The 27,623-nt window shown below is 35.1% G+C and overlaps 1 protein-coding gene across 2 annotated transcripts in view; it reads left to right on the top strand.

Moving 5' to 3' along the window:
- Positions 1-20,011, top strand: part of LOC115889641 (cAMP-dependent protein kinase type I regulatory subunit) — a 100,781-nt gene extending 80,770 nt beyond the window's left edge. The window contains exons 2-5 of one of the 2 annotated variants that reach the window (XM_030909688.1): positions 8,562-8,717; positions 15,600-15,800; positions 16,404-16,915; positions 19,329-20,011. In XM_030909688.1, coding sequence (XP_030765548.1) covers positions 8,562-8,717; positions 15,600-15,800; positions 16,404-16,915; positions 19,329-19,413 — 954 coding nt within the window. In that variant the 3' untranslated portion in view covers positions 19,414-20,011. The remainder of the gene's footprint in view (positions 1-8,561; positions 8,718-15,599; positions 15,801-16,403; positions 16,916-19,328) is intronic. The other variant, XM_030909689.1, reaches the window with a different exon arrangement.
- Positions 20,012-27,623: the final 7,612 nt, after the last annotated feature.

Raw genomic sequence — 27,623 nt, 5'->3', positions numbered from 1 at the left:
TAACCAGATTAGCCTTGGCAACAAAAAAAAGGAAATACTTTACTTTTTTCTCTTCCTGTGAAGGTACTTTTCGGAAATTAATATTAAACTGAAATTTTCCGTAGAAGTTTTCCATTTTCCGTTGCAAAAGGTCAAAGAGCAAAAAAAAAGAGATTCTGTAAAAGCAATTTATACACAGTTTCAGACTTTTTGCTCTGAAAATAAAATAAGAAAGCAACGGGTGCATTTTGGCGGCTGTCATGTCGGAGCTAACGGCTCCGGATTTTCCGACGAATTTTCCAATCTAGAATGTAAAAGCGCCCCGACCTTTATGTTTCTGATTTCCCAGCTTGATAACCCCGTTACTGGAAACTAGAAGCCCGTGTAAAGAAAATAAGTCCGGAATAAACGGAACAATAAGCAATTTTCTCGTATACGTGTTAAGGAAAATAGAAAAGCGATTTATTTTCTAAAAAATATCTTAAACGCGGTTCAGAGATTGATTTCAATAAGATACTGTACAGGGTGAGTCTTAAATAAGTGCAAATATTTTTAGAAATGGTATATTTCGATTAGCGATGAGCACAAAAAGCAAGACCAGGGCTAGCGTTTGATCTGCAAGATGTGCTGCAAGACCAAGCCGAGACCACAGAATATCTAGCTACGCAACAGAAAAATACTCGAAATGAAAGAGCTAAAATTGCACAAATAAAATACTAGATGGCGCGACAATATCGTAAGCAGATATAATTGGAAATTTTGAACTTTCGGTTTTGGATCGACGACACGTCGACGGCCTTGAAGCTCGGCTAAATATGCACAGTTGCCAGATTCAAAAAGACTTTAATTGACATCCCATTCTTTTTCTGGTGTATAATAGTTTATTTCTATTCTTTTTTTTCTTGTCAGACACACTTATATCTGCTTATATTAATTATTGGTTTGGCTTTTAAAATAGTTTTAAGTATATTATTACAAAGCATATACTCACAAAATACATTTTTAATATACACTACCTTATATTGTTAACTAAGAAAATACCTTTAATTACCTTTAAAATTAATAATATACAGGGCGATTGATAGTGATATTTATAAATGCTGGAACGTTAGTAATAGAATATAAGTTTAATAATAATGAAAATAATTTATTAAATGCAGTACAAAAAATGTTAATTGACTAAAAAAATACTATAATAACAAATTTCTTCTGCTTGCCACATTATTTATATAGACCTAGGTAGATTTTAAAAAGTGGCACAGGTACAATTAATAATATCATAACCGGCATAAAAGTTGCTGCCACGACATCGTACAATAAATTAAAATTCGTAAAATAAATTAAAATTATTAATTAAACAAATCTTTATAAAGAAACGCAAGTATACCAAATTTGGGCCCAATCGAAATCCAGGAAATCATATCATAATATTGTACTATATTATGGTACCACTCGATATGCTTCATGGTACCATAATATTGCAATGTCATCAAACATACGCAAGTATATATCAAATACGAGCCCAATCGAATGGCAGGAAGTGGTATCATAATGTAGTACTATAGAAGATACCACTTTATATGCTCCATGGTACCATAATATTACATTGTCACCGAAGATACGTAGTATACCAAGTTTAAGCCCCATTACTCGCGGCATTACCTACCAACTTTTTATTGACATATTTTAGTATGGGCGGCTATACGTGCCTCCCGGCGCCAATTTTTAGTATTGAATTTGCTAATTAAAAAATATAAGCTACAAAATGAAAAAGAAAAACATGCTAAAGAAGAAAAAATAAAGCTGCTTATAAGTATAATCGATACAAACTGGACGCTGGCCATTCTCGTGCCGTTAATACCAAAGTTCGTTGTATAAATTTACAGCCGTACCGGCTTAGTTTTTCCAAGCCGGGAAAAATCGGGAAAGCGCAGCGACCTTTAAGTTCACAGATTTTCCAGACCGATAATGATATGGAAAAAGGAAAAAAGGATTCAATTTTACTGGAGAAATTCAGCCATCCAGTAATAGTATTTTTATTTTTCAATATCAAAATTTGTTTAAAAGTTATAGACAATAAAGATTAAAGCGCGATATGGAGTATAGCGTGTATACTATATCAATTTTCATTTGTCTTGGTACAAAGACTGACAGGACAGTAGCAAATGATCGAAGTATATTTTGAAGTTCAAGGTCGTAAAGCGCAGTGGCCTTTACACTTGTCTCTTTTCTAGCTCAGTGACATGGAAACCTAAGAACAAATTTGAATTTTACACACTTTAGCTACAATACATCCAAAAGACGACCTGGCCTGGCAGACATTAAAAATGAGAATAGCTTGGACAGTTAGGTACTATAGCGGGTGCGTCTCAAAAGTGGCTCACCCCTAGAACTTTTATTTTTTCAGATAAAAAACGACATTTTGTATGTTAGTATATGATATAAATTAGGATTGACTTCCTGTTTCTTCCTGTTCACTACAACACGGAAAGATGGAAGTGGTATAGGTAGTATAAATCTACAAATGTAGAACTTTTGCTACATCAGCGCCATCTTAATTGTTAGGTATAGATCCCCGGTTTGTGTATTTATATTTTTACCAAATTATTGACATTATTTTGATATTTTTTTTGGGTATATTGTGTAATAGGGGATGAAATGCCGATGAAACAATTTATTGCTGACAGATCTATGAAATTAACAACCCTGTCCAAAGTTATAAACTGTATGTTTGGAATGGATAACGAGGAAATATTGATTTTGTGGGTCAACCGGACCACAAAATTAATGATTTGCAAATGTCGGAACAAGACGATAATTAATAGTTTACTGACTTACGCCTCACATCCCTTTATCGGAAGTTTGTTTTGTGGAAATTGTGGAATTAATCATGGGATATCTGGCAATTTTTTTATAGTAGGGAATTAAGTCATTTGTCATTTTGTGTGCTTAGATAATGGAGACGTATATTGCAAGTTGTCCTACAAGGAATCAGATAATATTAAGTAGGTATATTAGTTTATACAATAGTTTGGAATATATTTTTGGATTAGCTAAAGGATTCCACTTGTTTTTATTTTAGTGTTCTTTATCTTGTGTTATATCTTAAGTTTTAGCACAGAATATCTAGCTACGCAACAGAAGCCTCGTTACACGTATAAAATTGTAGGTATCAAAAGGAGACAGGCTTTTAAAGCCTGTCTCCAAATGAGATATTTTGATGCGGTAGTTTCGCTAGTACATAGTAGAGGGCGATAAATTTAAGAGAAAACAGTTTTCTACAAACGAAATTTAAAAGAATTTTATGCAGCGTTGCCATTGTGTAATTCATATTGTAATACTTCCTACCTGTTTAAATGATGTAAGTAGCAAATTTGAAAGCCTACCTTCAAATTTGCTACTTACATCATTTAAACATATTAAAATAGATCAGAGCTCTTTTTTCAAACGTTTAGGTATTTAACTTGCCATGTTAGTTGGAGTTAAATCTTACGAGCTGAATTATATATATATAATCACTTTGTGACGTCTGATTGTAATTGAACTTCCCGGCGTTTGATTGGACTTATACGTGGTATAGTATTTATATTCGGTGACATTGTAATATGATGGTACTATGATGCATATAAACTGGTACCTTAATATAGTACCTTATTACGCTTTCTGACGTTCGATTGGGCTCATATTTGATTATACTTGCGTATTTTTGATGACATTACAATATTATGGTACCATGAAGTACATCAAGAGGTACCATAATATAGTAGTACCTTATTACGATACCATTTCCTGGCGTTCGATTGGTCTTAAACTTTGTATACTACGTGTGTTCGGTGACATTGTAATATGATGGTACTTTGATGCATATAAAGTGGTACTTTCTATAGTACCATATTGTGATACCACTTCCTGACGTTCGATTGGGCTCATATTTGATTATACCTGCGTATTTTTTATGACATTGCAATATTATGGTACCATGAAGCATATCAAGGGGTACCATAATGTAGTACCATATTACGATACCATTTCCTGGCGTTCGATTGGGCTTAAACTTGGTATACTACGTATCTTCGATGACATTGTAATATGATGGTACTATGATGCATATAAAGTGGTACCAACTTATACTACCATATTACGATACCATTTCCTGGCGTTCGATTGTGCTTAGATTTGGTATACTACGGATCGAATTTTCATTCGTGAGCGAATGGTCAGTGGTTCAAATCTCACGCCGGACCAAAACTTTTTTATATATTTTTTTGCTTATAGCGTGATTTGATTGCATTGGTTTCACTCTTTTTGGTTGGATTAGTTTAGTTATTTGGCGGGTTGGTTAGCGTGGTTAATTGGAGGGTGTTAAATCATTGGTTACAATAAAACGCGAAATAAATCTCTGTGCATGTGCGGAAGCTCGGAAGCGAAAGTAGAATTGGTTTCTCTAGACACAAGTGTGTGCGGAGGCTCTTTTTGAAGTAAATAATCAAAAATATCAGGAAATCGTTTAAAAATCGAAGCGCGTCGCCTCTCCAAAAAGAAATCTTCATAAACATTTATAATTTTTTTCATTTATAATTTTTGCAATTTTCGTTTCGTTGTTTTGCTTTCGATCAAAATTTTTCTTTTATTCGGCCATTTATTCTCGGACAATCTTTTGCATACCCGATACAGCTATGTGCAGAGTCTAGCTCATTCTAACAATGGGTTTTGGCAAAAAAGTAGACTCGTAGAAAAGAGAGCTGCTGCCATGATAGAAGTTTAATTTTGTCCCAAGCAACCGTCAGAAAATAATTAGGTAGAATGGTGTGATTTTCTCTCGCATGCATTTTCATAACTTAAAACAAAAGGACCTATCTCATATTCCATCTTTCTTGTAGTATAACAATTGGTATAACAATAATTGATATAACAAAGAGCCCTATCTCAACATACGTCTCTTCGTCATAACGAAGAACTGTAGTATTTAAGATGGGGCAAATTTTTAAACTAATATAAAATGAAAAAGGTACAATCGAGGGGTGTCTCACTACTGGAATTACATGTACATTTTCTTTGCAGTCGCTGGCAGTCATTGGCAGTCTTACGGCAGTCACCTATAATAATTACATGGCAGTCATAGGCAGTCTTCTTGGATGTGATTGGCAGTCGCTTGGTAGAAAGATGATATTTTGGCCGTACATGTACATTTTTTACCCAAGTGAGACACCCCTCGGGTACAATATAGAGATGCGCAAATTCGCTATGTTAAAATATGACCCATTGGGCATGTCATGACGTTGATATCTCAAAATCGCCAAAAATCGAGATACGCCTTTTCGTCATAAAGCCGACGATATGATACAATAATTGTTGTATTAACTTAGTTATTATTCTTCCCCAACTCAGTTTACAATATTGCCTAGAATGCCTAGTAACAGCAAATTGTGTCAGAAAAATAGAGTCAGTACTTCCACAATATGTAATAATGATTTTCATTTAAATTTCAACGAGTACAGTCAGAATATTCTCTAACACAAATAATTGTGAGAATTACCACCACACCTGTTCGCTATTTTCGTACAAAATCAAGCATATTTAACTATTTTGGAGTTCTTGTATCCCCCAATAATATATGGTCTTGAGACAAGAGTATACTCTTGATTCAAGAGAATATTTTTATCGTGTACGCATTGGACGGAAATCGCAAAAAAAATAACCGGCCAGACATGCAACAGATAGTATCGCCGTTTCTGCGACAAATTATACAACGAGAGTTTATTTTCGATGCGAGGGAAGTAAGAAAAGACGGCAGGAATGCGGCATGGACTAAAAATAACAAAATTCGAAGCGGACAAGCGGAAACCTAATTAACATCTTATTATTACTTAATTCCTATTTTTCACGTCAAGCGTTTTTTTACATATTTCGTGATTTTAATTTTGCATCAGATTGAAAAGAAAAAATAGATATGCGGTATAACGCCTTGTAGTGAAATTGTGATGTTATTTATGTTGACTATTTTTATTTTGTAGTGCGTGCATGCGAAACATTTTTGGGGAACGACGTTTCGTTTACATCTTCATCAGGGGGGACTCAGGATTTGATATTGAAGAAAAATGTGAGTTGATTTCGGCATAATTGGGGACGGGGGACGGGCTACAGAATGACGCCCTCGACGTTTCGAAACGATGCCTCTAAATGGACGAAATCATCAGGATTTTTCTTAATTATGGGCCGATGGAACCAAACTCAGCAACTGTCGATATCAGACTGATATCCCATCTCACATTATCCATCGTTACCGACAGACGGTCATTTTAATGCAAATTTTGTAAAAGTGAATAAAATTACTTATTAATTTTTATTTATTACTTTTTCAAACTACACTTTTTCAAACATGTCCTTCAAATCTTTTAATTTAATAGCGTTTAGTAAGAAGTTAGTAAAAGTAGAATTTTTTTTCTAATTTCCACCAACGCGCTTTCTATTGTTCAATAGACTTACTTTTACTGACAGCTTTTAGTAAATGTTACTCTCTCTAGCGACTGCTTACATTTACTAGCAAGTTGCCAAACTTTTTTAAAATGCAACATTCACTGGTCCAATACATAATTATTAGCAGTTTCTAGTGATTATTAATATTTACTGGATCTTCAACTTTCACTCTAACATATACATATACCGGGTGCGTCTCAAAAGCGGCTCACCCCTATAACAAAACGATATTTGGTATGATAGTACATATATGACATAAGTTAGGATTGATTGACGTATTCAGTTGTTTTTTTTTGACATATCATATGTGAACTTTTGACAATTTCTCATATGGTTTATTTAAAATTGTATCATGCGGTTCGTAACGAGATTTTGACTCGAAATATCAGGCGTGTGGTACCAAATTATTCGTAAAAAATGATTTTTCCAAATATGTTAATGAGCCACCCTCGTTCCATTTGAAAAAATTGAGATTTGATTAAAAATACGATTTGGGCGTCTTTTAATCTGTCAGGACAAGACACTGTAGCGTTTTTTTTACAACTACCTCTGCGAACGGCAGCTTTTCATCGGAGAACAGTCTGGTATGGTATTTCATCTGGTGGATAAGGTATTTCACTAGAGAGAAAACTAATCAATAACAATAAACAAAAAAATATAGATATTGGGCGCCAGGCAGAGAAAGAAAACACAGTTGTATATTACTTGAAACTGATGGCTATATTTATTCATGATGAATTCTGATGGTAAATAGCATTGCACAATTTTAATAATTATTATAGTGGTTAAATACTATTCCAAGGCGTAGTGTAATGAAACCTAAGATCTAAATCATATTGTAACTACTAAATTGACATAAATGTTCTTAATAATCTAACCACTAAATATAGTCTGTACGATATTATTTAAAATGTACGTTATTGTTTAAGACTGAAAATCAACTGAAAATCTGAACCTAAATCTACACTTAGCTGTTCTTGAGGCAATCCTGTCTCAAAGAGTAGCATCGTGAGGTGGGCTCATATCTCTGTACTCGGCCATCCAATACAACAAAAGGGGCCAGAATGAGGACACGATGAATTGATACAGCCGTAACTACTAACTGGCTTATAGATGGGAACGAAGCAGCATGGGGCTCAAGCTACATCCACGCTGGGGCACTTTATATGTAAGATAAATCACTCCTACTGGGGACACTCGTCCACGGGACATCCGTCCATAAGATAATGGTACAAGGGAACACTACCCGTACCTTGGAACACTACTAGGACCTTGGATAATGCATGCACCTTGGAAATAGTCCGTACCTTGGACCCTAAAAATATGAAACTCTTGTTCAAAACCAAACAAGGTCTAATAAACAAAATGAACCTACCTCGAATTACTTCCGAGGGCTCAATAATAAACAAAGAAACTGTCCTTTCTTCCATGTAACATTCAGGAGGACAAAAGCAAAAGAACACCAATGTGCCAACAAAATACAAATACGAGTTAAGGTGGGTCAATCCAAAACTCTATCCTAAAAATATTCAATAATAATAACGAATCTAATAAAGAAAATATCTCATCTTTACCTGTTGCTTCGAAATGGCAGCTGATTCAGATTATACAGCAAGATTTAAATAATCACCATTTCTAAAAGCCGGGATTTGCAAAAGTGAGGTTAAGCGCGGAGAGTTGACAGAAGCGGAGTTGACAGCGCGCGCCTCCACAGAACAGTGAAACGATAGCAGGGTTGGCGACTAGGGAACGTAAAAATTATGCCAAGCGTGCTAAATAAATTATCAGGCCTGAACGATACGGAATCCGATGACGATACGCCAGACATCATATAAATCATATATAAAAAATACATGTAACGAACTAAAAACGTTACAACACTAAAAACATTAGACAATCAAATCATGACAGAGACAACCATGGCACTGTAGATTAAAAAAATTTAAAATACGATTTTTTTTAAGCAAAAATGTAAAAAGTTGTCATATGATATGTCACTCTATTCAGAGTGTCATTTTCTATCAAATAAGGTAAAAAAATACCGAAAGTGCCATTTAAAAATCAAAAGTTATATTTCCGTTATTAAATTTAATTTTCTGTTGCAGGAGCAAGCGTTAGACGCTAAAAATCAAGCTCAAAGCCCCGAGGACACCGAGGATCTGTCCCCTCTTCCCTCACAAGCCCAGGGCCCTGTCAGACGAAGAGGTGGCATTTCGGCAGAACCTGTCACCGAAGAAGATGCCACGAGCTATGTTAAAAAGGTAAGATAATGTATAAAATCTGTTCAGGAGAGATTATTCGAGGCAGATTTCGACAGACGACATCGAAAAAATGACAGAAAATTTAATTTACCTGTCAATTAAAATGACAGAGAATTATCAGTGGTTGGACAGACTTTGCTAAAACGTTCTCTGTTGAAATTCGTCAGCCATATTAAAAGTCCTATCCGTATCCGTCTTTATCGTTGAGTATCCGTCTGATTTACTGGTGTTATTTTACCAAGAAATTTAAAACTCCCCGTAGATTTACGTAGGCATATTTATATATCGTGATAATAACGACAGTTTAGTATAATTATTTTACAATATGTATTTTATGATTCGCCTTTCTACCTAAGCTGTCAGCGAAAATATTCAACTTTTTCAAAGTTTATGTCAATATTCTTCAGTAAGTTACCAATATGGAAATATCACCTTAACCTAGTTGTCTCTATACCACTTAGTACAGCTTATCATTTACATACCATTACCACAGATTTATCAGTAAGACAGAGAAACTAAATAAAACAAGGGTGTATTCGGTTCCTTTAAATATCTTATTTAAATGGACCGAATACAAAGCGCATGCGTATGATGAATCGCCACTCGCTATCATTGATCGCTACAAAAAGTCTGTACCACAGATTAGGTATTTTAGTTGGAAATACATTTTTTAAAAAGGCAACAATGCATTCGAGAAGAAAAACGGAGTCTGATAATGGTATAGTCCTATTAAAGGTTCGAGGTCACGGCAGCTTTTATCAGCAAGATGAAATAAGTCAATAAGTGCCACATCTGTAAGTTAATCTATGCCATTGCATTGCCACTATATGAGGTAATCTGGTTTACTGGTACATGTGGTTTAACCCTAGATCACATGATACAAAGAATACAAGGTATGATATTGCGCAGGTTGGTCACTACGTCTCAGGTGATAAACGGCACCATTGGTCGGCAAGCTCTGCGCACACAAACAGATTGTGTCATCTGTGAAATTTGATTGTGTCAAAATGTGAAAATAATTTTTCGAATGTCATGCTCGATGTCAAAACATAACTTTTAGGGTTATGTCCTAATTCTGCCCTATTTTAGGTCTTTTTTTATTAGTGGCAATTGAACAATATGGATATTTTTTTGTATGGCGCATGACGTCACAGGTGGTATGCGCAAACTTAACGAAATTGGAGCCGCTATCGATCATACCTTGTTTTCTTTGTACCATGCCTAGATCATATATAGTTACGTGGATAAATCAACGCCATAAGTTTAGCATTAAAAAATATGTCTCCAACATCACGACATGCCATTTTCAAACCTTTATTGCACTTATGAAACGTTCAATAGGTTTGTCTTTCTCGAGGACCTGTCTTTACACATGCGCATTAAAAGTGGCACGTATTTCCAAAATAATCACAATTTTATCCGGTTTAGAAAGTACAAATTATACATTGTTATGGAAACCAACTTTACATTGTCATAATAGCTTTGTTCGGGTTCTTGTTATTACCGATTCTGAACCGTCCTAGAACTCTGCAGCGCATGCGCAAATGAAATAATGTCTTCACATTTCCTTCTGCGCATACGCATCACAGTTCTAGGACGGTTCAGAATCGGTAATAGGAGAAACCCGAAGTAAGCTAATGTTATTTCCATTGTGTAAGATCTAGGAGTTTAACGTCAGAAGGCGTACGAGCTGAAATAGTAACACAATTAACAATTAACTTTTTCACTACCCCGGACTAAATAAATACATAACGAACTTCTTGCCAATGGAGTGTGGAAAAGTAAAACTTCAACAAAGTATTTCTAGTTCTACCTAATTCCTTGGGAGAGAGTAGGAAAAAATTATTGCATATTATGAGCTGGCAAGATCAAAAATTTACGTTTAAATGAAGATGAAAATGCAATTTAGGATGGATCGTTTAGTAAAAGAGACACGACGCAGACTTTTTTTACTTTTTACTAATGTCTCGTACAAGATTAATCGACTCTGTGTTTCTTAACGTTGTCACGATAGGCACGTGACCTGTGTGGTAATCGCCGTAGAATTCAAATAAATGTTACAGTAATAAAAAATAATGTCTTTTGTCCTGAAGGCTAATGGAATATTAAATAAGTTGTCTTTTAAATGAGTGCATCGATATTTATTTTTGATGTACCTACACTAGGGTTTAGAGCCGGAAAATTCCTGTCTCGAAAGTAACGGGTATTCCCGGTTCTTTTCAGCCATTAAGAACCAGGATTCGAAATTAGTTCCCGGTACTTTTGGGACTTGGTAACAATAATTAAAAAATGCGATATTCGAAGAGCAAAGATGATCTTAGCTCGCCTGTTGTTAAGATTGAAATGGCCCTTTTTGGGAGAGGAGGAGATTGTGGGCATTGTTTGACTAAAGTATATGACCATCTTTTAATACTTTCGCCAACTAGCGTCGAACTTGAGAGAGTGTTAGGCCAGGAGACAGTCAATTTTTTTTGTACTTCCCAGTGGGTGAATATATAAAAGTAACAGTCTGACGTCTGACACATAAATAGTCCCATTGAGGAAGTCAGTCTGGCTGAATTTTTTTTTTAATCCTTTGTTGGTCGAATCCAGTTGACGGAAGATTTCTTCTAGTGTTGCTGTAAACAGCTTTGGGGATATCGCATCTCCCTGTCGTACTCCTTTCCCAGTGGAGAACTCTGGGGTTGTTTTTTATATAATTACTCTTGCTTTGGCTTGTTTGTATATATTGGCGAGAGTTTCTAGGCCTGTCAATACCTCGTTTCGCTAGGGCTTCTATTATTGCCTTAGGATATATCGAGTCGAAAACCTTCTCAAAGTCTATAAAGGCTATGAATAGTGGAAGTTCGTGTTCTTTTGTTCGGCTGATAGTTTCTCTTAGTGTAAGTTCACACCGAGAGCTATGCGATGCGATGCTGCGCGTTGCGACGCGTCGCGTTTATTTTAAACTCATAATCTTTAGTGAGGGTGTTCAAAAAACGCGCGAGTTTGCGCGATGCTTCGCGATGCTATGCAATATCGCGCGTCGCGTCGGTTTGATTTTCAAACATGTTTGTTTTTAATCGCCAGCGTCTTTAGATCGCTCAAGATGCAGGAGTCACTGTACGAAGCCACGATGGCCCATTTACGTTATCAAAATAATATTACGGTGCAACCTCAACAGATTCAAATAAACGAAGCTGTTGGAACACCATTGGTTTCGTCTTCTTATTCTTCAGACACAAACCACTCTTATACAAATATGTAAATGATGTAATAAACTAAGTAAACAGCATACTAATTAGCATCAACCTCCAATTTATTAGTCGCCTTTCCAGTAATAGCGCTACATCATTTTCAATATACCTAAACGTCTCTAATGACATTCGGAAATACTGTAGAAATTTATCAGGGTAAATGGTTAATTCGGGAAACAAATGATGAAATTCTCCGTATATCACCCGATCTCGATTAATTTCATGTATCCATAGCCTTTTTTTGTTAATCTTTAAAAAAACGCATCTTAAAAGCGAATTCTCTAATAATGTCAAGTTTGTAGCATCCATGGTGCTTGTTGCACATCAAACTACTAACTAAATCGTTTTCCATTGCCTTCTGTTTGAACACGATGAAAATATAGCAAGCGATAAAGGCATAGCATTGCATAGCATAGCATCGCCCAACGCTTAATCGCTTTCTGTGTGAACGTACACTTAGTGTATGTATGTGATCAATCGTGCTGAAGCCACTTCTAAATTATAAATATTATAAAAATATAAGTTCATCTATTTATTATTATATAAATCGAGTAAAATATTAGTTTTTTTTTACTTCATACCCACAGACATATAAAGGAGCGTTATATCCAGTATGGATTTATTTGTAAATCTCTCTCTCTCTTCAGTCCTGACCCCCATTAGGGAGTGTAGTGGTCAGCGTAACATCATGGATGATTTTTATCCATGCGCCTCTGTCTTTTGTCATCTCGATGACATCGTCCATTGACTTGCTACAGCTAGTCGTGATCTGGTCTATCCATCGAGTTGGAGAGCGGCCACGTGGTCTATGTCCCTCCACCTTGCCTTAAATTATGAGTCTTTCCATATTGTCCGGACTTTTCCTCATTATATGTCCAAAATATTTTAGTTGTTTTAGTCGGATTTTACAGGAAAGCCTGTGTTAGTAATATTAAGTTCATTTATAATGGAAACGTTTGTACGGCGTTCAGTCCATGGGATACGGAGCATACGTCTATAACAATACATGTCGGTAGCATCGATCTTCTTACGTTCCGCCTGCCAGAGAGTCCACGATTCGCAGCCATACGTCAATATTGGGAGTACCAAACAGTTGACTAGCCGGTTTTTGGTGGCTCTTGAAATCTGGTGGTCTTTCCAGATCTTGGTCAGTCTCCCAACAGCTACCTTTGCCATGTTGCACCTACGCTTCACCTCTTCTTCCGATGTGCCTGTATTTGTCAATAGTGATCCCAGGTATACGTATGACTTAACGACTTCAAAGCGGTCGATATGACTTATATTTGGATGGTTGTTATGTTGCCTATCAACTATCATGATTTTGGTTTTTTGCGTATTTAGTTCCAGACCGAGCCGATTGCTTTGTTGGTTATTTAGACTGTGTCCCTCGATTTCTTTGCAAATATCAGAGTAAAATTGTTGTTTGTCTCTTCTTGCTCCTTGCTTTATTGCCTTATTCAGGTATTTTAGTTCTTCTTTCTCTTCTTCTGTATGTATTCCTTTCCCGTGGAGAAGTCTTCTGTCTTCGATGACCTGGAATGTCTCGTTCGATAACCAGTGTTTTCGTTTTATCGGTTGATCTTCTTTTTCTGACCCTGTTGCAGTTGTTGTGCATTTTTTGAAAGCTTCCCATATTTCTTGGGCTGTTGTATTTTCTGTTGAGGTAGTCAGGAAAGCCTGGGTTCCTTGAAGGATTTCTTCGCTGTTTCTTTTTATTAATGTTGTTGGTGTTATGTGGTTGAAGGGTGTTTTGAGTTTGAGTTTTATTTTGGCAAATAGTAGCTGATGGTCTGATCCACATATTGCCCCAGGTAACGTACGTGCTGTTTGAATGGAGGATTTCCAGCGGGTGTTGGTCAATATGTAGTCTATTTGATTCCGTGTTCTGTCTCCAGGGCTTCTCCAAGTATAAAGTCTGCGAATGTGGTGTTTAAAGCTAGTGTTCATTATAGAATAGCTGTTATTGATGGCAAATTCGATTAAACGGTCTCCTCTTTCATTCCTTTCTCCCAAGCTGTATTTTCCAAGGATATTTTTTAGATCATCATTCATTTTGTTGTTCCCAACTTTTGCGTTAAAGTTGCCGCAAATTAATGTCAGGTCTTTGTTTGGTATATTCCTGATGGTAAGTTCTAATTTATTGTAGAATTCTTCGATTTCATTGTCCTCTGCCGTTGCTGTCGGTGCATATATTTGAATGATGTTGAATTTATGAGGTTTGCCGTCTAGTCTAAGGAGAACTATTCTGTCGTTTACAGCTCTAAATTCTATGACGGATTTATGGATTCTGGCTGATATCAGAATGGCTACGCCTGTGAATGTTTGTTTGTCATTGCCAGAGAAAGAAACATAATTTCCATTAGAGGTTTTGAAGTAGCCCTCCCCTAGCCAGTGTGTTTCCGCCAGTGCCGCAATTTCGATTCTGTACCTTGACAAATCGCTTTCGATGATTGCTAGTTTACTCGTTATTGTCTTCAAGCCCCGCACATTCCACGTACCAATGTTTACGGTGTTTCTCATCTGGAGTTTCTGATGACCAGTAGCTAATTTTCCACACCATGCCTGATCATTCACAATCATATGGCCGGTAGCTGACTTTTCACTTTGCTACCCGGAATCGCAGAAGATTTGTAAATATATGTCCATATATAAAAGTCCGCTTCTGAACTATAATTATTTCCTGTAATCTTGAATGGAAATCGTATTGAAATGTAATTAATAATTTTCCATATATAAAATTTAACCTTGTGTCTGTCGTAATGTGTACTATTTTTTTCCACTAAAAATAAACGGATTATTAATTATTACTAGGGTTCAGTCACACGTCAAGAATAAAGAGTAAATTTAACGATACGTATGTTGGTATTTTTCAAACAAGGTAAAATTAGTAGATCAATGATCAACTATTTTTTCCAATAATTTTTTTTGGCGTTTGTATTAAATTTCTTTTTCTCTTTTTGGTTATTATCGAAAATTCTAATTATTATCTATACTGTGCCTATAGTATAAATCTGAAATATTGATTGCTAAAATAAACGGATATGGGCTATTTTTACTTTATTTGATGGAAAATTACATTTTGATAGAATGACATATCATATGCTAACTTTTGACATTCCTGTCACTTCCTGTTTCACCGGAAATTATATCACAACTTTTGATTTTTAAATGGCACCCTCGGTATTTTGTTACTTTATTCGATAGAAAATGATACTCTGAACAGAATGGCATATCATATGTCAACTTTTGACATTTTCGAATATGGTTTATTTGAAATTGCAACATGCGGTTCGTAACGACAATTTGACTCGAAATACCAAGTGTGTGGTACCAAATTATTCGTAAAAAAAATGATTTTCCAAATATGCTAATGAACCATCCTCGTTCCATTTGAAAAAAATGAAATTGTAATCAAAATTACAAAGAATCCTATATGGGTATTTCGCCACTGCAAGAAAATCTACAAAATGATAACAATAACAATACACAATATATACAACTTACAATTTCTTACAGCCTTAGCAATAAAAAAGAGACGTTAACTTAAAATATTTTACTTACTGTACAAATCATAGATTACTGTATTGTCACTTAAAAAAGGTTATTTATTCACAAATTGTATTGATATTTATTTCTTTTCTTCTAGGTGGTGCCCAAAGACTACAAGACGATGGCGGCACTCTCCAAAGCCATCTCAAAAAACGTCTTGTTCTCACATCTGGACGAGAACGAACGCTCGGACATATTCGACGCCATGTTTCCGGTCACTTTCCTGCCTGGAGAAGTTATCATCCAGCAGGGCGACGAAGGAGACAATTTTTACGTAATCGATCAAGGAGAAGTCGAGGTAAAATTACTATTAATTTGCTACTATGTCAAAACCAATAAGTAACTTTTTCCAGTTTTTTTAAGATAGCACTGTTAGCACCTAGAGCAAAGAAAGTACTTAGTAAAGTACTAAAAACGGAAAGATTTCGAAATATCAATTTTTGAATTCAGAGTTCTAATAACGCGACCACTGTCGAACACCAACTCAATTCCACTTATTTTTACCAAAAGTGCAAGTGTTTCTAACTTGCACTTAAAAATTTACAAGCTGTAGGGAAAATTACAACGACTCGTTAATAAATAAACAAATAAAGTATCACGAGACGTAATTAAATCGTGACGCTGAACGCATGATGTACACTCTTTCCTAAATTTTTAAGTACTCATATGGTACTGATTGGTCTGCTATATGTCCTTCCACGTCTCTTAGCAATGTGCACAGTTTTTCAGTTTATTTCATACGTTTGGCAACGTTTTTACTGTTCTCTCTTTGTTCAGTACATTATAAACGCATTTTACTCTTCTTACATACGGAAATCTCGACGTAAGACTAACGTTTGCCAGCCCTTAGTACAATACAGTTTTAAAAGGTATATCCTAAACAACCCATTTCCTTTTCCAGGTCTATGTGAATAACGAACTGGTGGTCACCATCAGCGAAGGTGGCAGCTTCGGCGAGCTGGCCCTCATCTACGGCACCCCCCGAGCCGCAACCGTCAAGGCCAAGACCGACGTCAAGCTGTGGGGCATCGACCGCGACTCCTACCGCCGCATCCTCATGGGCTCCACCATCCGCAAACGCAAGATGTACGAGGAGTTCCTGTCGCGCGTCTCCATCCTCGAGAACCTGGACAAGTGGGAAAGGCTGACGGTAGCCGATGCTCTGGAACCCGTAAGTTTCGAAGATGGGGAGACGATCGTACGCCAAGGGGAGCAAGGTGACGACTTCTACATCATTGTTGAGGGTTCGGCTACTGTGAAGCAGAAGCAGGCGGAGGGTGGAGAGGCTGTCGAGGTGGGTAGGCTGGGACCTAGCGATTATTTCGGAGAGATTGCGTTGCTGTTGGACAGGCCGAGAGCGGCTACTGTGGTGGCTAACGGGCCTTTGAAGTGTGTCAAGTTGGACAGAGCCAGGTAAGATTTTTTTTAATATCCTCCTCATACTTCACTCTTCATTCGCCATTACAGCCCGTTCACATGCTAATTTTCGATACGATAATTAAATCGGTGTGTTCGTAATGGTATGTGCACATGCTTCAATGATTTTTTCGAATCCCAACCTTGTTATCCAAACTAGGAGAAGCGCTGAACAAATTAGGCAAAGAAAATAAAGTCCTCCTACTCTGGGTGTCCGCTCAGCAAGGGATAAAAGGCAATGAAAAAGCAAACAATCTAGCTAGAAAATGAGCTAACACTCCACTAACTGGACCAGAACCATTCTGCTTTCCAAGCGAAAGCCAACTTAAAGCGGAACTCAAGAACCCGGAAGACTCCATCCGTAACCCGGAATTACTGCCACTTACTGCCATTACTCGCTGACGAGTATTTAACACGCATCGGGAGATGGTTACGCCAGGCGTTTTCTTTCATGAGCTTTTCTGTGACTGACAAGCCCGATACGTGATGTTATCCCTCTTCCGCCCTCAGGACATTCAAAAATTCTCATTACTTTGTTGCCTCGTTACTTTTTGGTTGGCGCTGTTAACTGAGTTTACAATTGTTCTTTATTGTGTTCTATTGTGCGCTTCTTCCTCCCATAGATTCTGCATGCTTATCCCCTTTAAGTTTTCATGGAAAATATCCTGTGTACCTTTTGAGTTGTCCACCCGGTTTCCTCTTACGTCTACAAGCTCACCGTAAGGCAGAGATTTTGGTAGGCGGTTTTCTTGCATTCTGCATATATGACCAGGCCATCTTAAGTGGAATTTAGTAATCCTGACTTCAACGCACTCGCAGCACTAATTATTTCAAAAGACCGATACGTTTGAGACATGGTGGAACCATTTTGTTCTTAAGAGTTGTTTAAGGTGTCTCTGTTGCAACTTGTTTAATGCATTCATGTGCCGGCGCGGCGCGGCGGTAGGAGACCCAGATTTCGCTTCCATATAACATGGTGGGGATTATTATTGCTAACTACAAGTTTCGTTTTTGTGCTCAAGTCATGATTGTAGAAAACCTTGTCTTTTAATTTTCAGAATGCTCTTGAGTAGGGTTCCCAACCGCCCCGGTTTGACCGGGTTAACCAGGAATCAGAAAGTTTGTCCCGGCGAAAATTTTGCCTTGGCCGGGACCAAAAAAATCACATTTACATATAATATATTTGAATTTCTAATATTTAATGTTTTGTTTCAATTATTTAAAATCTTAAAAATAATTGTCCCGGAATCGCCGATGCTCAAGTTGGGAACCCTACTCTTGAGGCGCTGCTAATTCTGTGCTGAATTTCAGAGTCGATATTTGCTTTTCCGAAATCAAACTGCCGAGGTAATTGAATTCCGCTACATATTCCAGTAGTTCTTCTCCAATTTTTATAGCACTGTTATGATTTTCCGGGGAAGTTAGGTTAGGTTACATGATTTTAGTTTTATCGATGTTCAGCTTAAGGACCAAAGCCTCGTATGCCCAGATATATGTGTTCAGCATTTCTTGTAATTGCTGTAACGTTTTTGCAACTAGAGCGCAATCATCAGCGTATTGAAGTTCTGTGATGAATTTTATACGTATTTTTGCCCTAAGTCTTTTTATGTCGAACAGACCGCCGCGGCGCCGGCGCCGTGCCGTCCATGCCAGTATCTATATAACACCCATTCCTCTCTCTCTTTCCTGCAGCTTGCTGTCCACTATAATAGAGAGCGCTGCCATGAATAAGTTGAATAGGAGAGGTGCTAATACACATCCCTGCCTTACTTCTGTATTTGTCAGGAAGGGATCGCTCAGTGATCCATGATGTGACACTCTCGACTTGTTATGGAGGCTTTTACACACTGGAATGGGAATCCTCCAACGGTCTAAGACACTCAAAAAAATTTCGCAGAACTTACGACCAAGAAAAATCCAAGATTTTACACAGAGCTTTCGGTAATTGAATTAAAGTAATTAAAAAATTGTATTCAATTACTCCCCAGTAATTGAATTACTCTAATTCAGTAACCTTTTGATAAAAGTAGTTGTATTTAGATTATCAATTATTTGGATGAAGTAATCGTAATTGGTCCAAAACGATCGTATCCGGAAAAAGGTTCGTATACGGCACATAAAAACCATGCGCTACTGTAACATTCGATATTTTTATCGAATCGGCAAAACAATCGGAACAGTACCTTGTGAACGGGTAGTTAGTAAAAAGTAAATTTTCACCAGGAATGCATGTGTTCTGTTCTGTTCGATGATGAAGATCATAGGTTATCATTTTTTGAAAGAAACGACCACAGCAAATTGGAAGTTCCATATTTAGTTGTATTACTCGTAATTCACTCATCATTTTAGACGATAGGACATTATTGAAACCATTAACGAATTATTACTTACTATCTATTTATTTCTTCAGATTCGAAAGAGTTCTTGGACCCTGCGCAGACATCCTGAAGAGGAACATTTCGCAGTACAACAGCTTCGTGTCCCTGTCGGTTTAACGAAGAAACCCCGAACCAGTTTCACCTTTGTACATTGAAAACGCTGCTTTCGGTGCAAATTTCTGTGATGCGTTGTCTTAATAACTCGTGAATGTTTTGCTGTAGATTTTATAAATAATTAATTAGTTTTTTACTCTTACTCGGCGGTTCACGATGCGCACCTTCTCCCTTTTTTCCAGTATTTTAATGTACAACGGTGTAACGTCAAACAGAACTGAAATAATTTCAGCCAAATTACAGTCTTCTTCTTTTTCGCTGGTAGAAAAGAAAAAAAACGAACAGGGTATTCCATTTTCGTGTGTTTTACACCGTTTCTCAGGGTGCGTCAAATTGGACGCTTTTAAAAGGAGAAACACCCTTTTCTATAGGAGATAGACGAAAACTAATATCGGTGTCTGGAGCTCAATTTTTATCAAAAACGTGATGGTGCAAACCGCACACCGATATCTGTTACCGTTTACGAGTTACGGGCTGTTTTTCAAAACTGTGCATTTTAAAAAAACCGGTGTAACTTTTTTGCTATGGACTATTTTTTGCTAGAATATTTTTATGAAAACATTTCCAAAGTACCTGTTTACGTAGAATTTAATGGTTTAAGTATAATTTTTTTAAAATTAATAATTTAAGTGTTATCAACAGAAAAATAGATTTTTTATTTGGGACACTCTGTATATTTTTAATTAAAGGAAAAGAACTTAAAATTGCCTTTCCATATAGTTAACTTGATATTTTCTCATAGTCCCCTTCGAAATACAGAATTTTTAAAACTTTACCACTTTTAACTAGTAGGCTTTGGATCCCTTATTGATGATCTGTCCCTAATAGCACTCGAAAACATATTATTCCAGCAAGACGAGGCACCGCCTCAGAACGCTGAAATTATTAGCAAATTTTTACAGCCAATTTCGTTGGCCGTCGAGGCCGCCAGACTTAGTGCCTACGGATTTTTATTTTTGCGGAAGAATAAATGTTCTTATTTATAAATTGTCAGTATAATCTAGACAAGAATTAGAAGTACTAGTAGGGTTATGCGAGGGTATCTTTCACTCCCACTGAGTTAATGAGAGAAATGTTCAAAAATGGTCCCATCTGTCCATAACCGAAGTTCAATATAGTTCAAATTGTTATAATATTCTGCATCTCTCACTGCAAACGTTATTTTCGTTTTAATTGCTGCTCACAGCTAAAAATTTTTTTTGCATTACAGCTGGCGTCGTTCAAAGCCTACTTATACAAAGTGGGCGAATTTTTAAAAGGTCTATATCTCGAAGAGGAATCGAGCAAAATATCAAGTATGCTATATTTTTGGAAAGGTAATTTTAAATTATTTTCAATGAAATAAAAATATACAAGGTGTCCCATATAAACAATTTTCAAATTTTCTGTTGATAATTCTTAAATTATTAATTTAAAAAAAATTATACTTAAACTATTAAATTCTACGTAAAAAGGTGTTTTGGAAATGTTTTCATAAAAAATACAAAATTTTCCATAGCAAAAAAGTTACAGCGATTTGTTAAAAATGCACATTTTTTGAAAAACACCCCGTAACTCCGAAACGGTAACGAGATATCGATGTGCAGTTTTCACCATCTTGTTTTTGATAAAAATTGAGCTCCAGACACCGATATTAGTTTTCGTCTATCTCCTATAGAAAAAGGCGTTTCCCTTTAAAAACGTCCAATTTGACCCACCCTGTACATAGATGCGATTTTCACATTACTGTACTATTTTTTTATGAAACTAAATATGCTACACAGAGATTACAGGATGTCCCATTAAAAAAAATTATATTTCCAAAATGACAGCTCCCAGCGAAAATCTAGTTACGCCACTGAATTCTAAGTTAGGTTAGGTTGCTGTGGTTTGGGATCATGTTAGATCCCTCACTCGGAGGCCTTGGGCTCGTTGCGATACCCCTTGTTATTATTATACCAAACCTTCCTCTCATTCTTTCTTTGCGTTAAAGCTCTTTGCAAAGTTCCCGATGTCGATTATGTTGACTTCTGCTGCTTCCTCTAGTCCCTCCAAAAACCCTTACCCTAAAGTTTTAAAGCGTCGGTATTTCAGTGCCGTACAGTGGCAGAGCAGGTGCTCTGTATGTACGCCACTGGATTCTACCTGAAAACTCTGCGGAATTCAGTTGTCACATTTCCCATAAATTATATGATAATCGAAATAGACGAAGGGTGTCGAAAAATGCAAAATTTTCAAACTTGTCCATTTAAGGAACTAAGAGGGCTAGGACAATCTTTGTGTAGTATCTTTAGTTTTATAAAGAACGACACATCCTGTCAAACACACGAAAATGGGACACCAAATTAATTTTGTTATTTCTAACCAGAAAAAAAATCGTTATTTATTATTGCTTAGAAAAATAAAATAGGTCTGGCGATTAACCAGGAGGGGTTGGCAATATAATTAAAACAAAATATATACATAATATGTATCTTCCAGTTACTTTTTTTTTCTTCGGTTAGCTTAACTGGCATTGGTGATCGCTTGGCCTGATATTTAATACTTGTATAAAAATGTAATAATAAAAATATAATGGAATTGTACATAACTAATAAAAAGAAATTCTTCCATTCAAGAATTATTATTATGGGTTTTAAATAGGTATACATATTCAAACGTTATTGACAAGATTACCAAATTGGTTATATCTAGTTTATTTGTATTTTGGAGTTTTATTTCTTTCGATAATAAAAGTATTGATAAAAATTAAGTGCAATTTAGATTGTAAATATTTTTTTCGTCAGTCCATAATAAAAGCTAATTTCAACTTTTAAACGAGTTTATTTCTACTTCATGTAATGTCATGTAATTGTCGACCTTAGATTATATACAGGGTGGTCCGAACTGTATTCTGGAAACTTCGGCAGCATATTCTGCAGATACAAATAAGTAAAAAAGTTAGTAGAAATGTATGTCCTAAATTGCTTAGTTTCGGAGATACAGGGTGTAGAAGTTTCATTTTTGTTTCGATTTTTTCCAAATAATTTATGAAGCAACGTAAATATTTGGATGAAAATTGGTGTCTGGTAGTTTTTTGACATGAGAAATTTGATTTTGATGTCAATATGAGTCCTACTTGTAGAGGGCGCCACCCACATACTTTTTAACTTAGTCCGTACCTGTATAAAGCTACTGAGTAAAAAAATACATATTTACGACGTTTTTTACGTAAAAAATGTCTGTCTCTTGGGAAAAATCGCTGCAAGTAACGGTTCTTGAGATATTTGGAATCGAAATTATCAATACCTGTCATCATTGACATAAATTAAACATGTTAACTAAATAGTTATTATACTGGAATCATAAATTTGAAACGTTTTTGTACCAAAGGTTCAACAGAAACTGTTTTATCATCATTTCTTCGTAGAAAAATGTATGAAGAATAATAAGAAATAAGAAATTCTTATTTCGGTCAAATAACTATCTCTACTCAACGTATTTATTTTTTGCCAATAATGACATGTATTGACTATTTCCATTCTAAATATCTTGAGAACGGTTACTCATAGCGATTTTTACCAAGAGACATTTTTTACGTAAAAAGCAACGGAAATGTATATTTTTTCACTCAGTACTTTTATACAGGTACGGACGAAAAGTTATTACTCGACTCCTTCAACTTTCTTACCCTTTAAGACAGTTAAAATACATGTAGGTGGCGCCCCCTACAAATGGGAGTCATATTGACATCAAAATCAAATTTCTCATGTCAAAAAACTCCCACACACCAATTTTCATCCAAATAGTCACGTTACTTCAAAAATTATTTGGAAAAAATCAAAATAAAAATGAAATTTCTACACCCTGTATTTCCGAAACTAAGCATTTTAGGACATACATCTATACAAACTTTTTTACTTATTTTTATCTGCAGAATATGCTGCCGAAGTTTCTGGAATACGGTTCGGACAACCCTGTATATTCGATACCAATTAAACTTTTAGTTACGTAATCGAGGGCGCGATTTTTAAATTCATTGTTGCCAACCATGAACATATTCGGCGCCGGGCTGACTAACTGGAATTTAAATTTCCCGCTGCGGATTCAGGTGGTAGCTCTGCAGTAAAAAATGTCTAGTTGTCACATTTATTTACTTATTTCCCGACATTATCATTCGTTTTGACACTTTAATGTATTACGAGTAGGGAATGCAATCCCGCACCAAAATCTCAATCCCGCAAAGCCGCGGGATTAAAGCAATCAATCCCGCGGATCCGCAAAATTGCGGGACTGTAAACAATAGTCATACATTTGGTCCTAAATGGTAGAAAAATACACCTGTACATTTTGCATAGGCCCACAATATATTGATATAGCGTGTATCTTAAACTAGCTGTACAGAAATTTGGAACGATATATACAGGGCGTTCAAAAAATATATTTAATATTAAATAAACTTAAATTTTATTATAATTTATCTACTTATTTTATAAATAAAAATATTATTCTGATGTTGAAGTTTTTTTAACTTGTGTTAGTTATCTGCTTTTAGATACACTCTATATCAATAATTTTTTGGCATATGCAGCCATTATTATTTTTGTGCCATTTAGGGCAATATGTATGACTAAAAATGCACATTTTTCGAAAAAACGTCGTATTTTCCTTAAAACAAAAAAAATTAAAAAACTATCAAATTATTTTTTCTAATTTCAATACAGATTAGTCATACTTGGTAAAAATTTCGATTTTTTAAAAATTGTAAATTTTCGGTAAAAAAGATTCTTGATCAAATTTTCACACTCTTATAAAACACCCTGTATACTAAAAAAATAACGCTAAATATATTTTCAAAAACAACATCAACATCTTAATCGCAATCTAATCATCTAAAACCTGGTCCAAATAACCGCATCCCAAAATCTTTTTTAGTTCAAGAGATATTCAACTTTAAATTTACCCTAAAATTTTGCTTGTCCCAATAATTATGTCCGGCAATTTATTTGACGAAATTGTCCTCAAGTACTAGTTAAACGCTTTCTTCACTTACGCACATACGCCAGAAAGAAATCTAACAACTAGCCTGTTTGTTTCACTTAGTTTTAATGGCCAAGCCGTTAGGGGAATCCCCTGGGTTCCGAGCGTCGACGCGTCGGCCCGGAACGAAGCGGTTTGATTTTAATCGAGATCAATTCGGTTACCTAGTAGTAATGTGTCGATCCCGCGGATCCCGCACGGTAAATCCCACAACTTTGATCCCGCGGAATCTCAGAGGGATCCAGCATTTGCGGGATTGCATTCCCTAATTACGAGTTCTTGTTTTAAATGAATTGTGTTGTGATACTTTAAGCTGAAAAAAATTTTCTAGCAGACCTTGCAGTCGAACATTATTCTTTTTAAAACCTCTTTTAGTGCGAATTGTACAAGATAGCTTAATAGCCGTAAAAAACTCATCGCAACGTTATTAGTTATTAGAATATTTCGAACGGGAAAGCGGTAATAGTAAGTGCTGTTAAGAAGGTGAGTTTTGTTGATGTAAATGATAACTATATATATATATATATATATATATATATATATATATATATATATATATATAATGTATGACTATATATGGCTGTATATGTATATATGTATGTATGTATGTATATGTATATGTATATATGGTATGTATATATATATGTATATATGGCAATGTATGTATAATATGTATATATATATGTATGTATATATATGTGTATATATGTATATAGTGTAATATCAATATATATATATATGTATATGGTAATAGTAACATATATCTAATATAGTGAGAATATGTATGTAAATATATATATATATATATATATATATATATATATATATATATATATATATATATATATATATATATATATATATATATATATATATATATATATATATATATATATATATATATATATATATATATATATATATATATATATATATATATATATATATATATATATATATATATATATATAATATATAACTATATATATATATATATACATATATATATATATACTAGCATGTACCCAAGCGACTTCGTTCGCGTCAATTAATCATTTGTAATGGTGATATGATAAAGCAAAGCAAGAATTTCCATTAACATACAAACTGGAGCAGAATCGTAGTTAATCAATTGCCCAACTTTTTGGAACACCCTGTATGATTTTTTAAAAAAATTCAAAATATGTAAAAAACAAAATAAATTATACGTGTCCAAGCATTTTCCCGAAAGACTAACCGTTTTTTAAATAACAAATATTGCAATATCTGAGGGGCGTTTTCACCCTCTTGGAATTTGAGATTCAAGAAACCCTTCCTTATCGAACCTCTACACTCCACAGTCAATCCGTTTGCCAAAATCAGCATTAAACGTCAAGCAGCTTAAGCAGAATCGTGATTACTCAATGGTCATATTTTATGAAACACCCTGTATAAATTTTTAAAAAATCTTAAAATATGTAAAACAACAAAATAAAATATACGTGTTTAAGAATTTTTCCGAAAAACTCACCGGATTTTAAATAAAAAATATTCTAATATTTGAGGGGTGGTTTCACCCCCTTAGAATTCGAGTTTCGAAAAATACCTTCTTATCGAACCTCTACACCCTAAAGTCAATCCGTTTTCCAAAAATTAGCTTTTTACGTCAAGCGCTTTAAGCAGGATCGTGATTAATCAATGACCAGATTTTTCGAAACACTGTATACATTTTTAAAAAGTCTTAAAATATGTAAAAAACAAAATAAAATATACGTGTTCAAGCGTTTTTTCGGAAACTTGATCGTTTTTAAATAAAAATATGGTAATATTTGAGAGGTGGTTTCACCCTCTTGGAACTGATTTCGAAATCCCTTCTTATCGAACCACTACAAGCTAGAATCAACCTGTATGCCAAAATTGAGCTTCTTACGTTGAGTGGTTTAAGCAGGATCGTGATTAATCAGTGAGTCACTTAAGAATTTTATATTAGTATAGATTATTTGAGGGACGTTTTTACCCTCTTGGAATTTGAGATTCGAGAAACCCTTCCTTATCGAACCTCTACACCACACAGTCAATCCGTTTGCCAAAAAAAGAAGCTTTGAAAATGTCAAGCAGTTTAAGCAGAATCGTGATTACTCAATGACCATATTTTATGAAACACCCTGTATAAATTTTAAAAAAAAATTAAAATATGTAAAACAACAAAATAAAATATACGTGTTTAATAGAGTTTTCCGAAAAACTCACCGGTTTTTAAATAAAAATATTCTAATATTTAAGGGGTTGTTTCACCCCCTTAGAATTCGAGTTTAGAAAAATCCCTTCTTATCGAACCTCTACACCCTAAAGTCAATCCGTTTCCAAAAATCAGTCAATGATCAGATTTTTCGAAACACCCTGTGTACATTTTTCTCTTAAAATATGTAAAAAGAAAATAAAATATACGTGTTTAAGCGTTTTTCTGGAAACTTGGCCGTTTTTAAATAAAAAGGTTATAATATTTGAGGGATGGTTACACCCTCTTGGAACTGGAATTTCGAAAAATCCTTTCTCATCAAACCTCTGACACTTTAGAATCAACCTATATGCCAAAATTGAGCTTCTTACGTTGAGTGGTTTGAACAGGATAGTGATTAATCAGTGAGTCACTTAAGAATTTTATATATTAGTATAGATTATTTGAGGGGCGTTTTGCCCTCTTGGAATTTGAGATACTTGAGAAAAAAACCCTCCTTATCGAACCTCTACACCCCACAGTCAATCCGTTTGCCAAAAATCGGCTTTAAACGTTAAGCAGTTTAAGCAGAATCGTATAAACTCAATGGCCATATTTTATGAATATGAATAAGCTCTTTAAATTAATATGTAGGTATATTGTAGCTAGGTATTTTTTTAGAATGCATTTTTTTTTAAATTGTAATTTTTGTGTTGTATAAATTTTTTTTAAAAATCTTAAAATATGTAAAACAACAAAATAAAATATACGTGTTTAAATAGTTTTTTATATGAAAAAACTCACCGTTTTTAAATAAAAAATATTCTAATATTTGAGGCTGGTTTCACACCCTTAGAATTCGAGTTTCGGAAAATCCTTTTTATCGAACCTCTACACCCTAAAGTCAATCCGTTTTCCAAGAATCATCTTTTTATTACGTCAAGCATTTTAATATCAGGATCGTTGATTAATCAATGACAAGATTTTTCAGGAAACACTTTGCATATATTTTAAAAAA

This window comes from Sitophilus oryzae, unplaced genomic scaffold (genome assembly GCF_002938485.1).
Source record: "Sitophilus oryzae breed Bouriz unplaced genomic scaffold, Soryzae_2.0 scaffold_817_pilon_pilon, whole genome shotgun sequence".
Lineage (NCBI taxonomy): Eukaryota > Metazoa > Arthropoda > Insecta > Coleoptera > Curculionidae > Sitophilus > Sitophilus oryzae.
The sequence above is the reverse complement of the archived record's forward strand: the minus strand, read 5'-3'. Positions and strand labels throughout refer to the sequence as shown.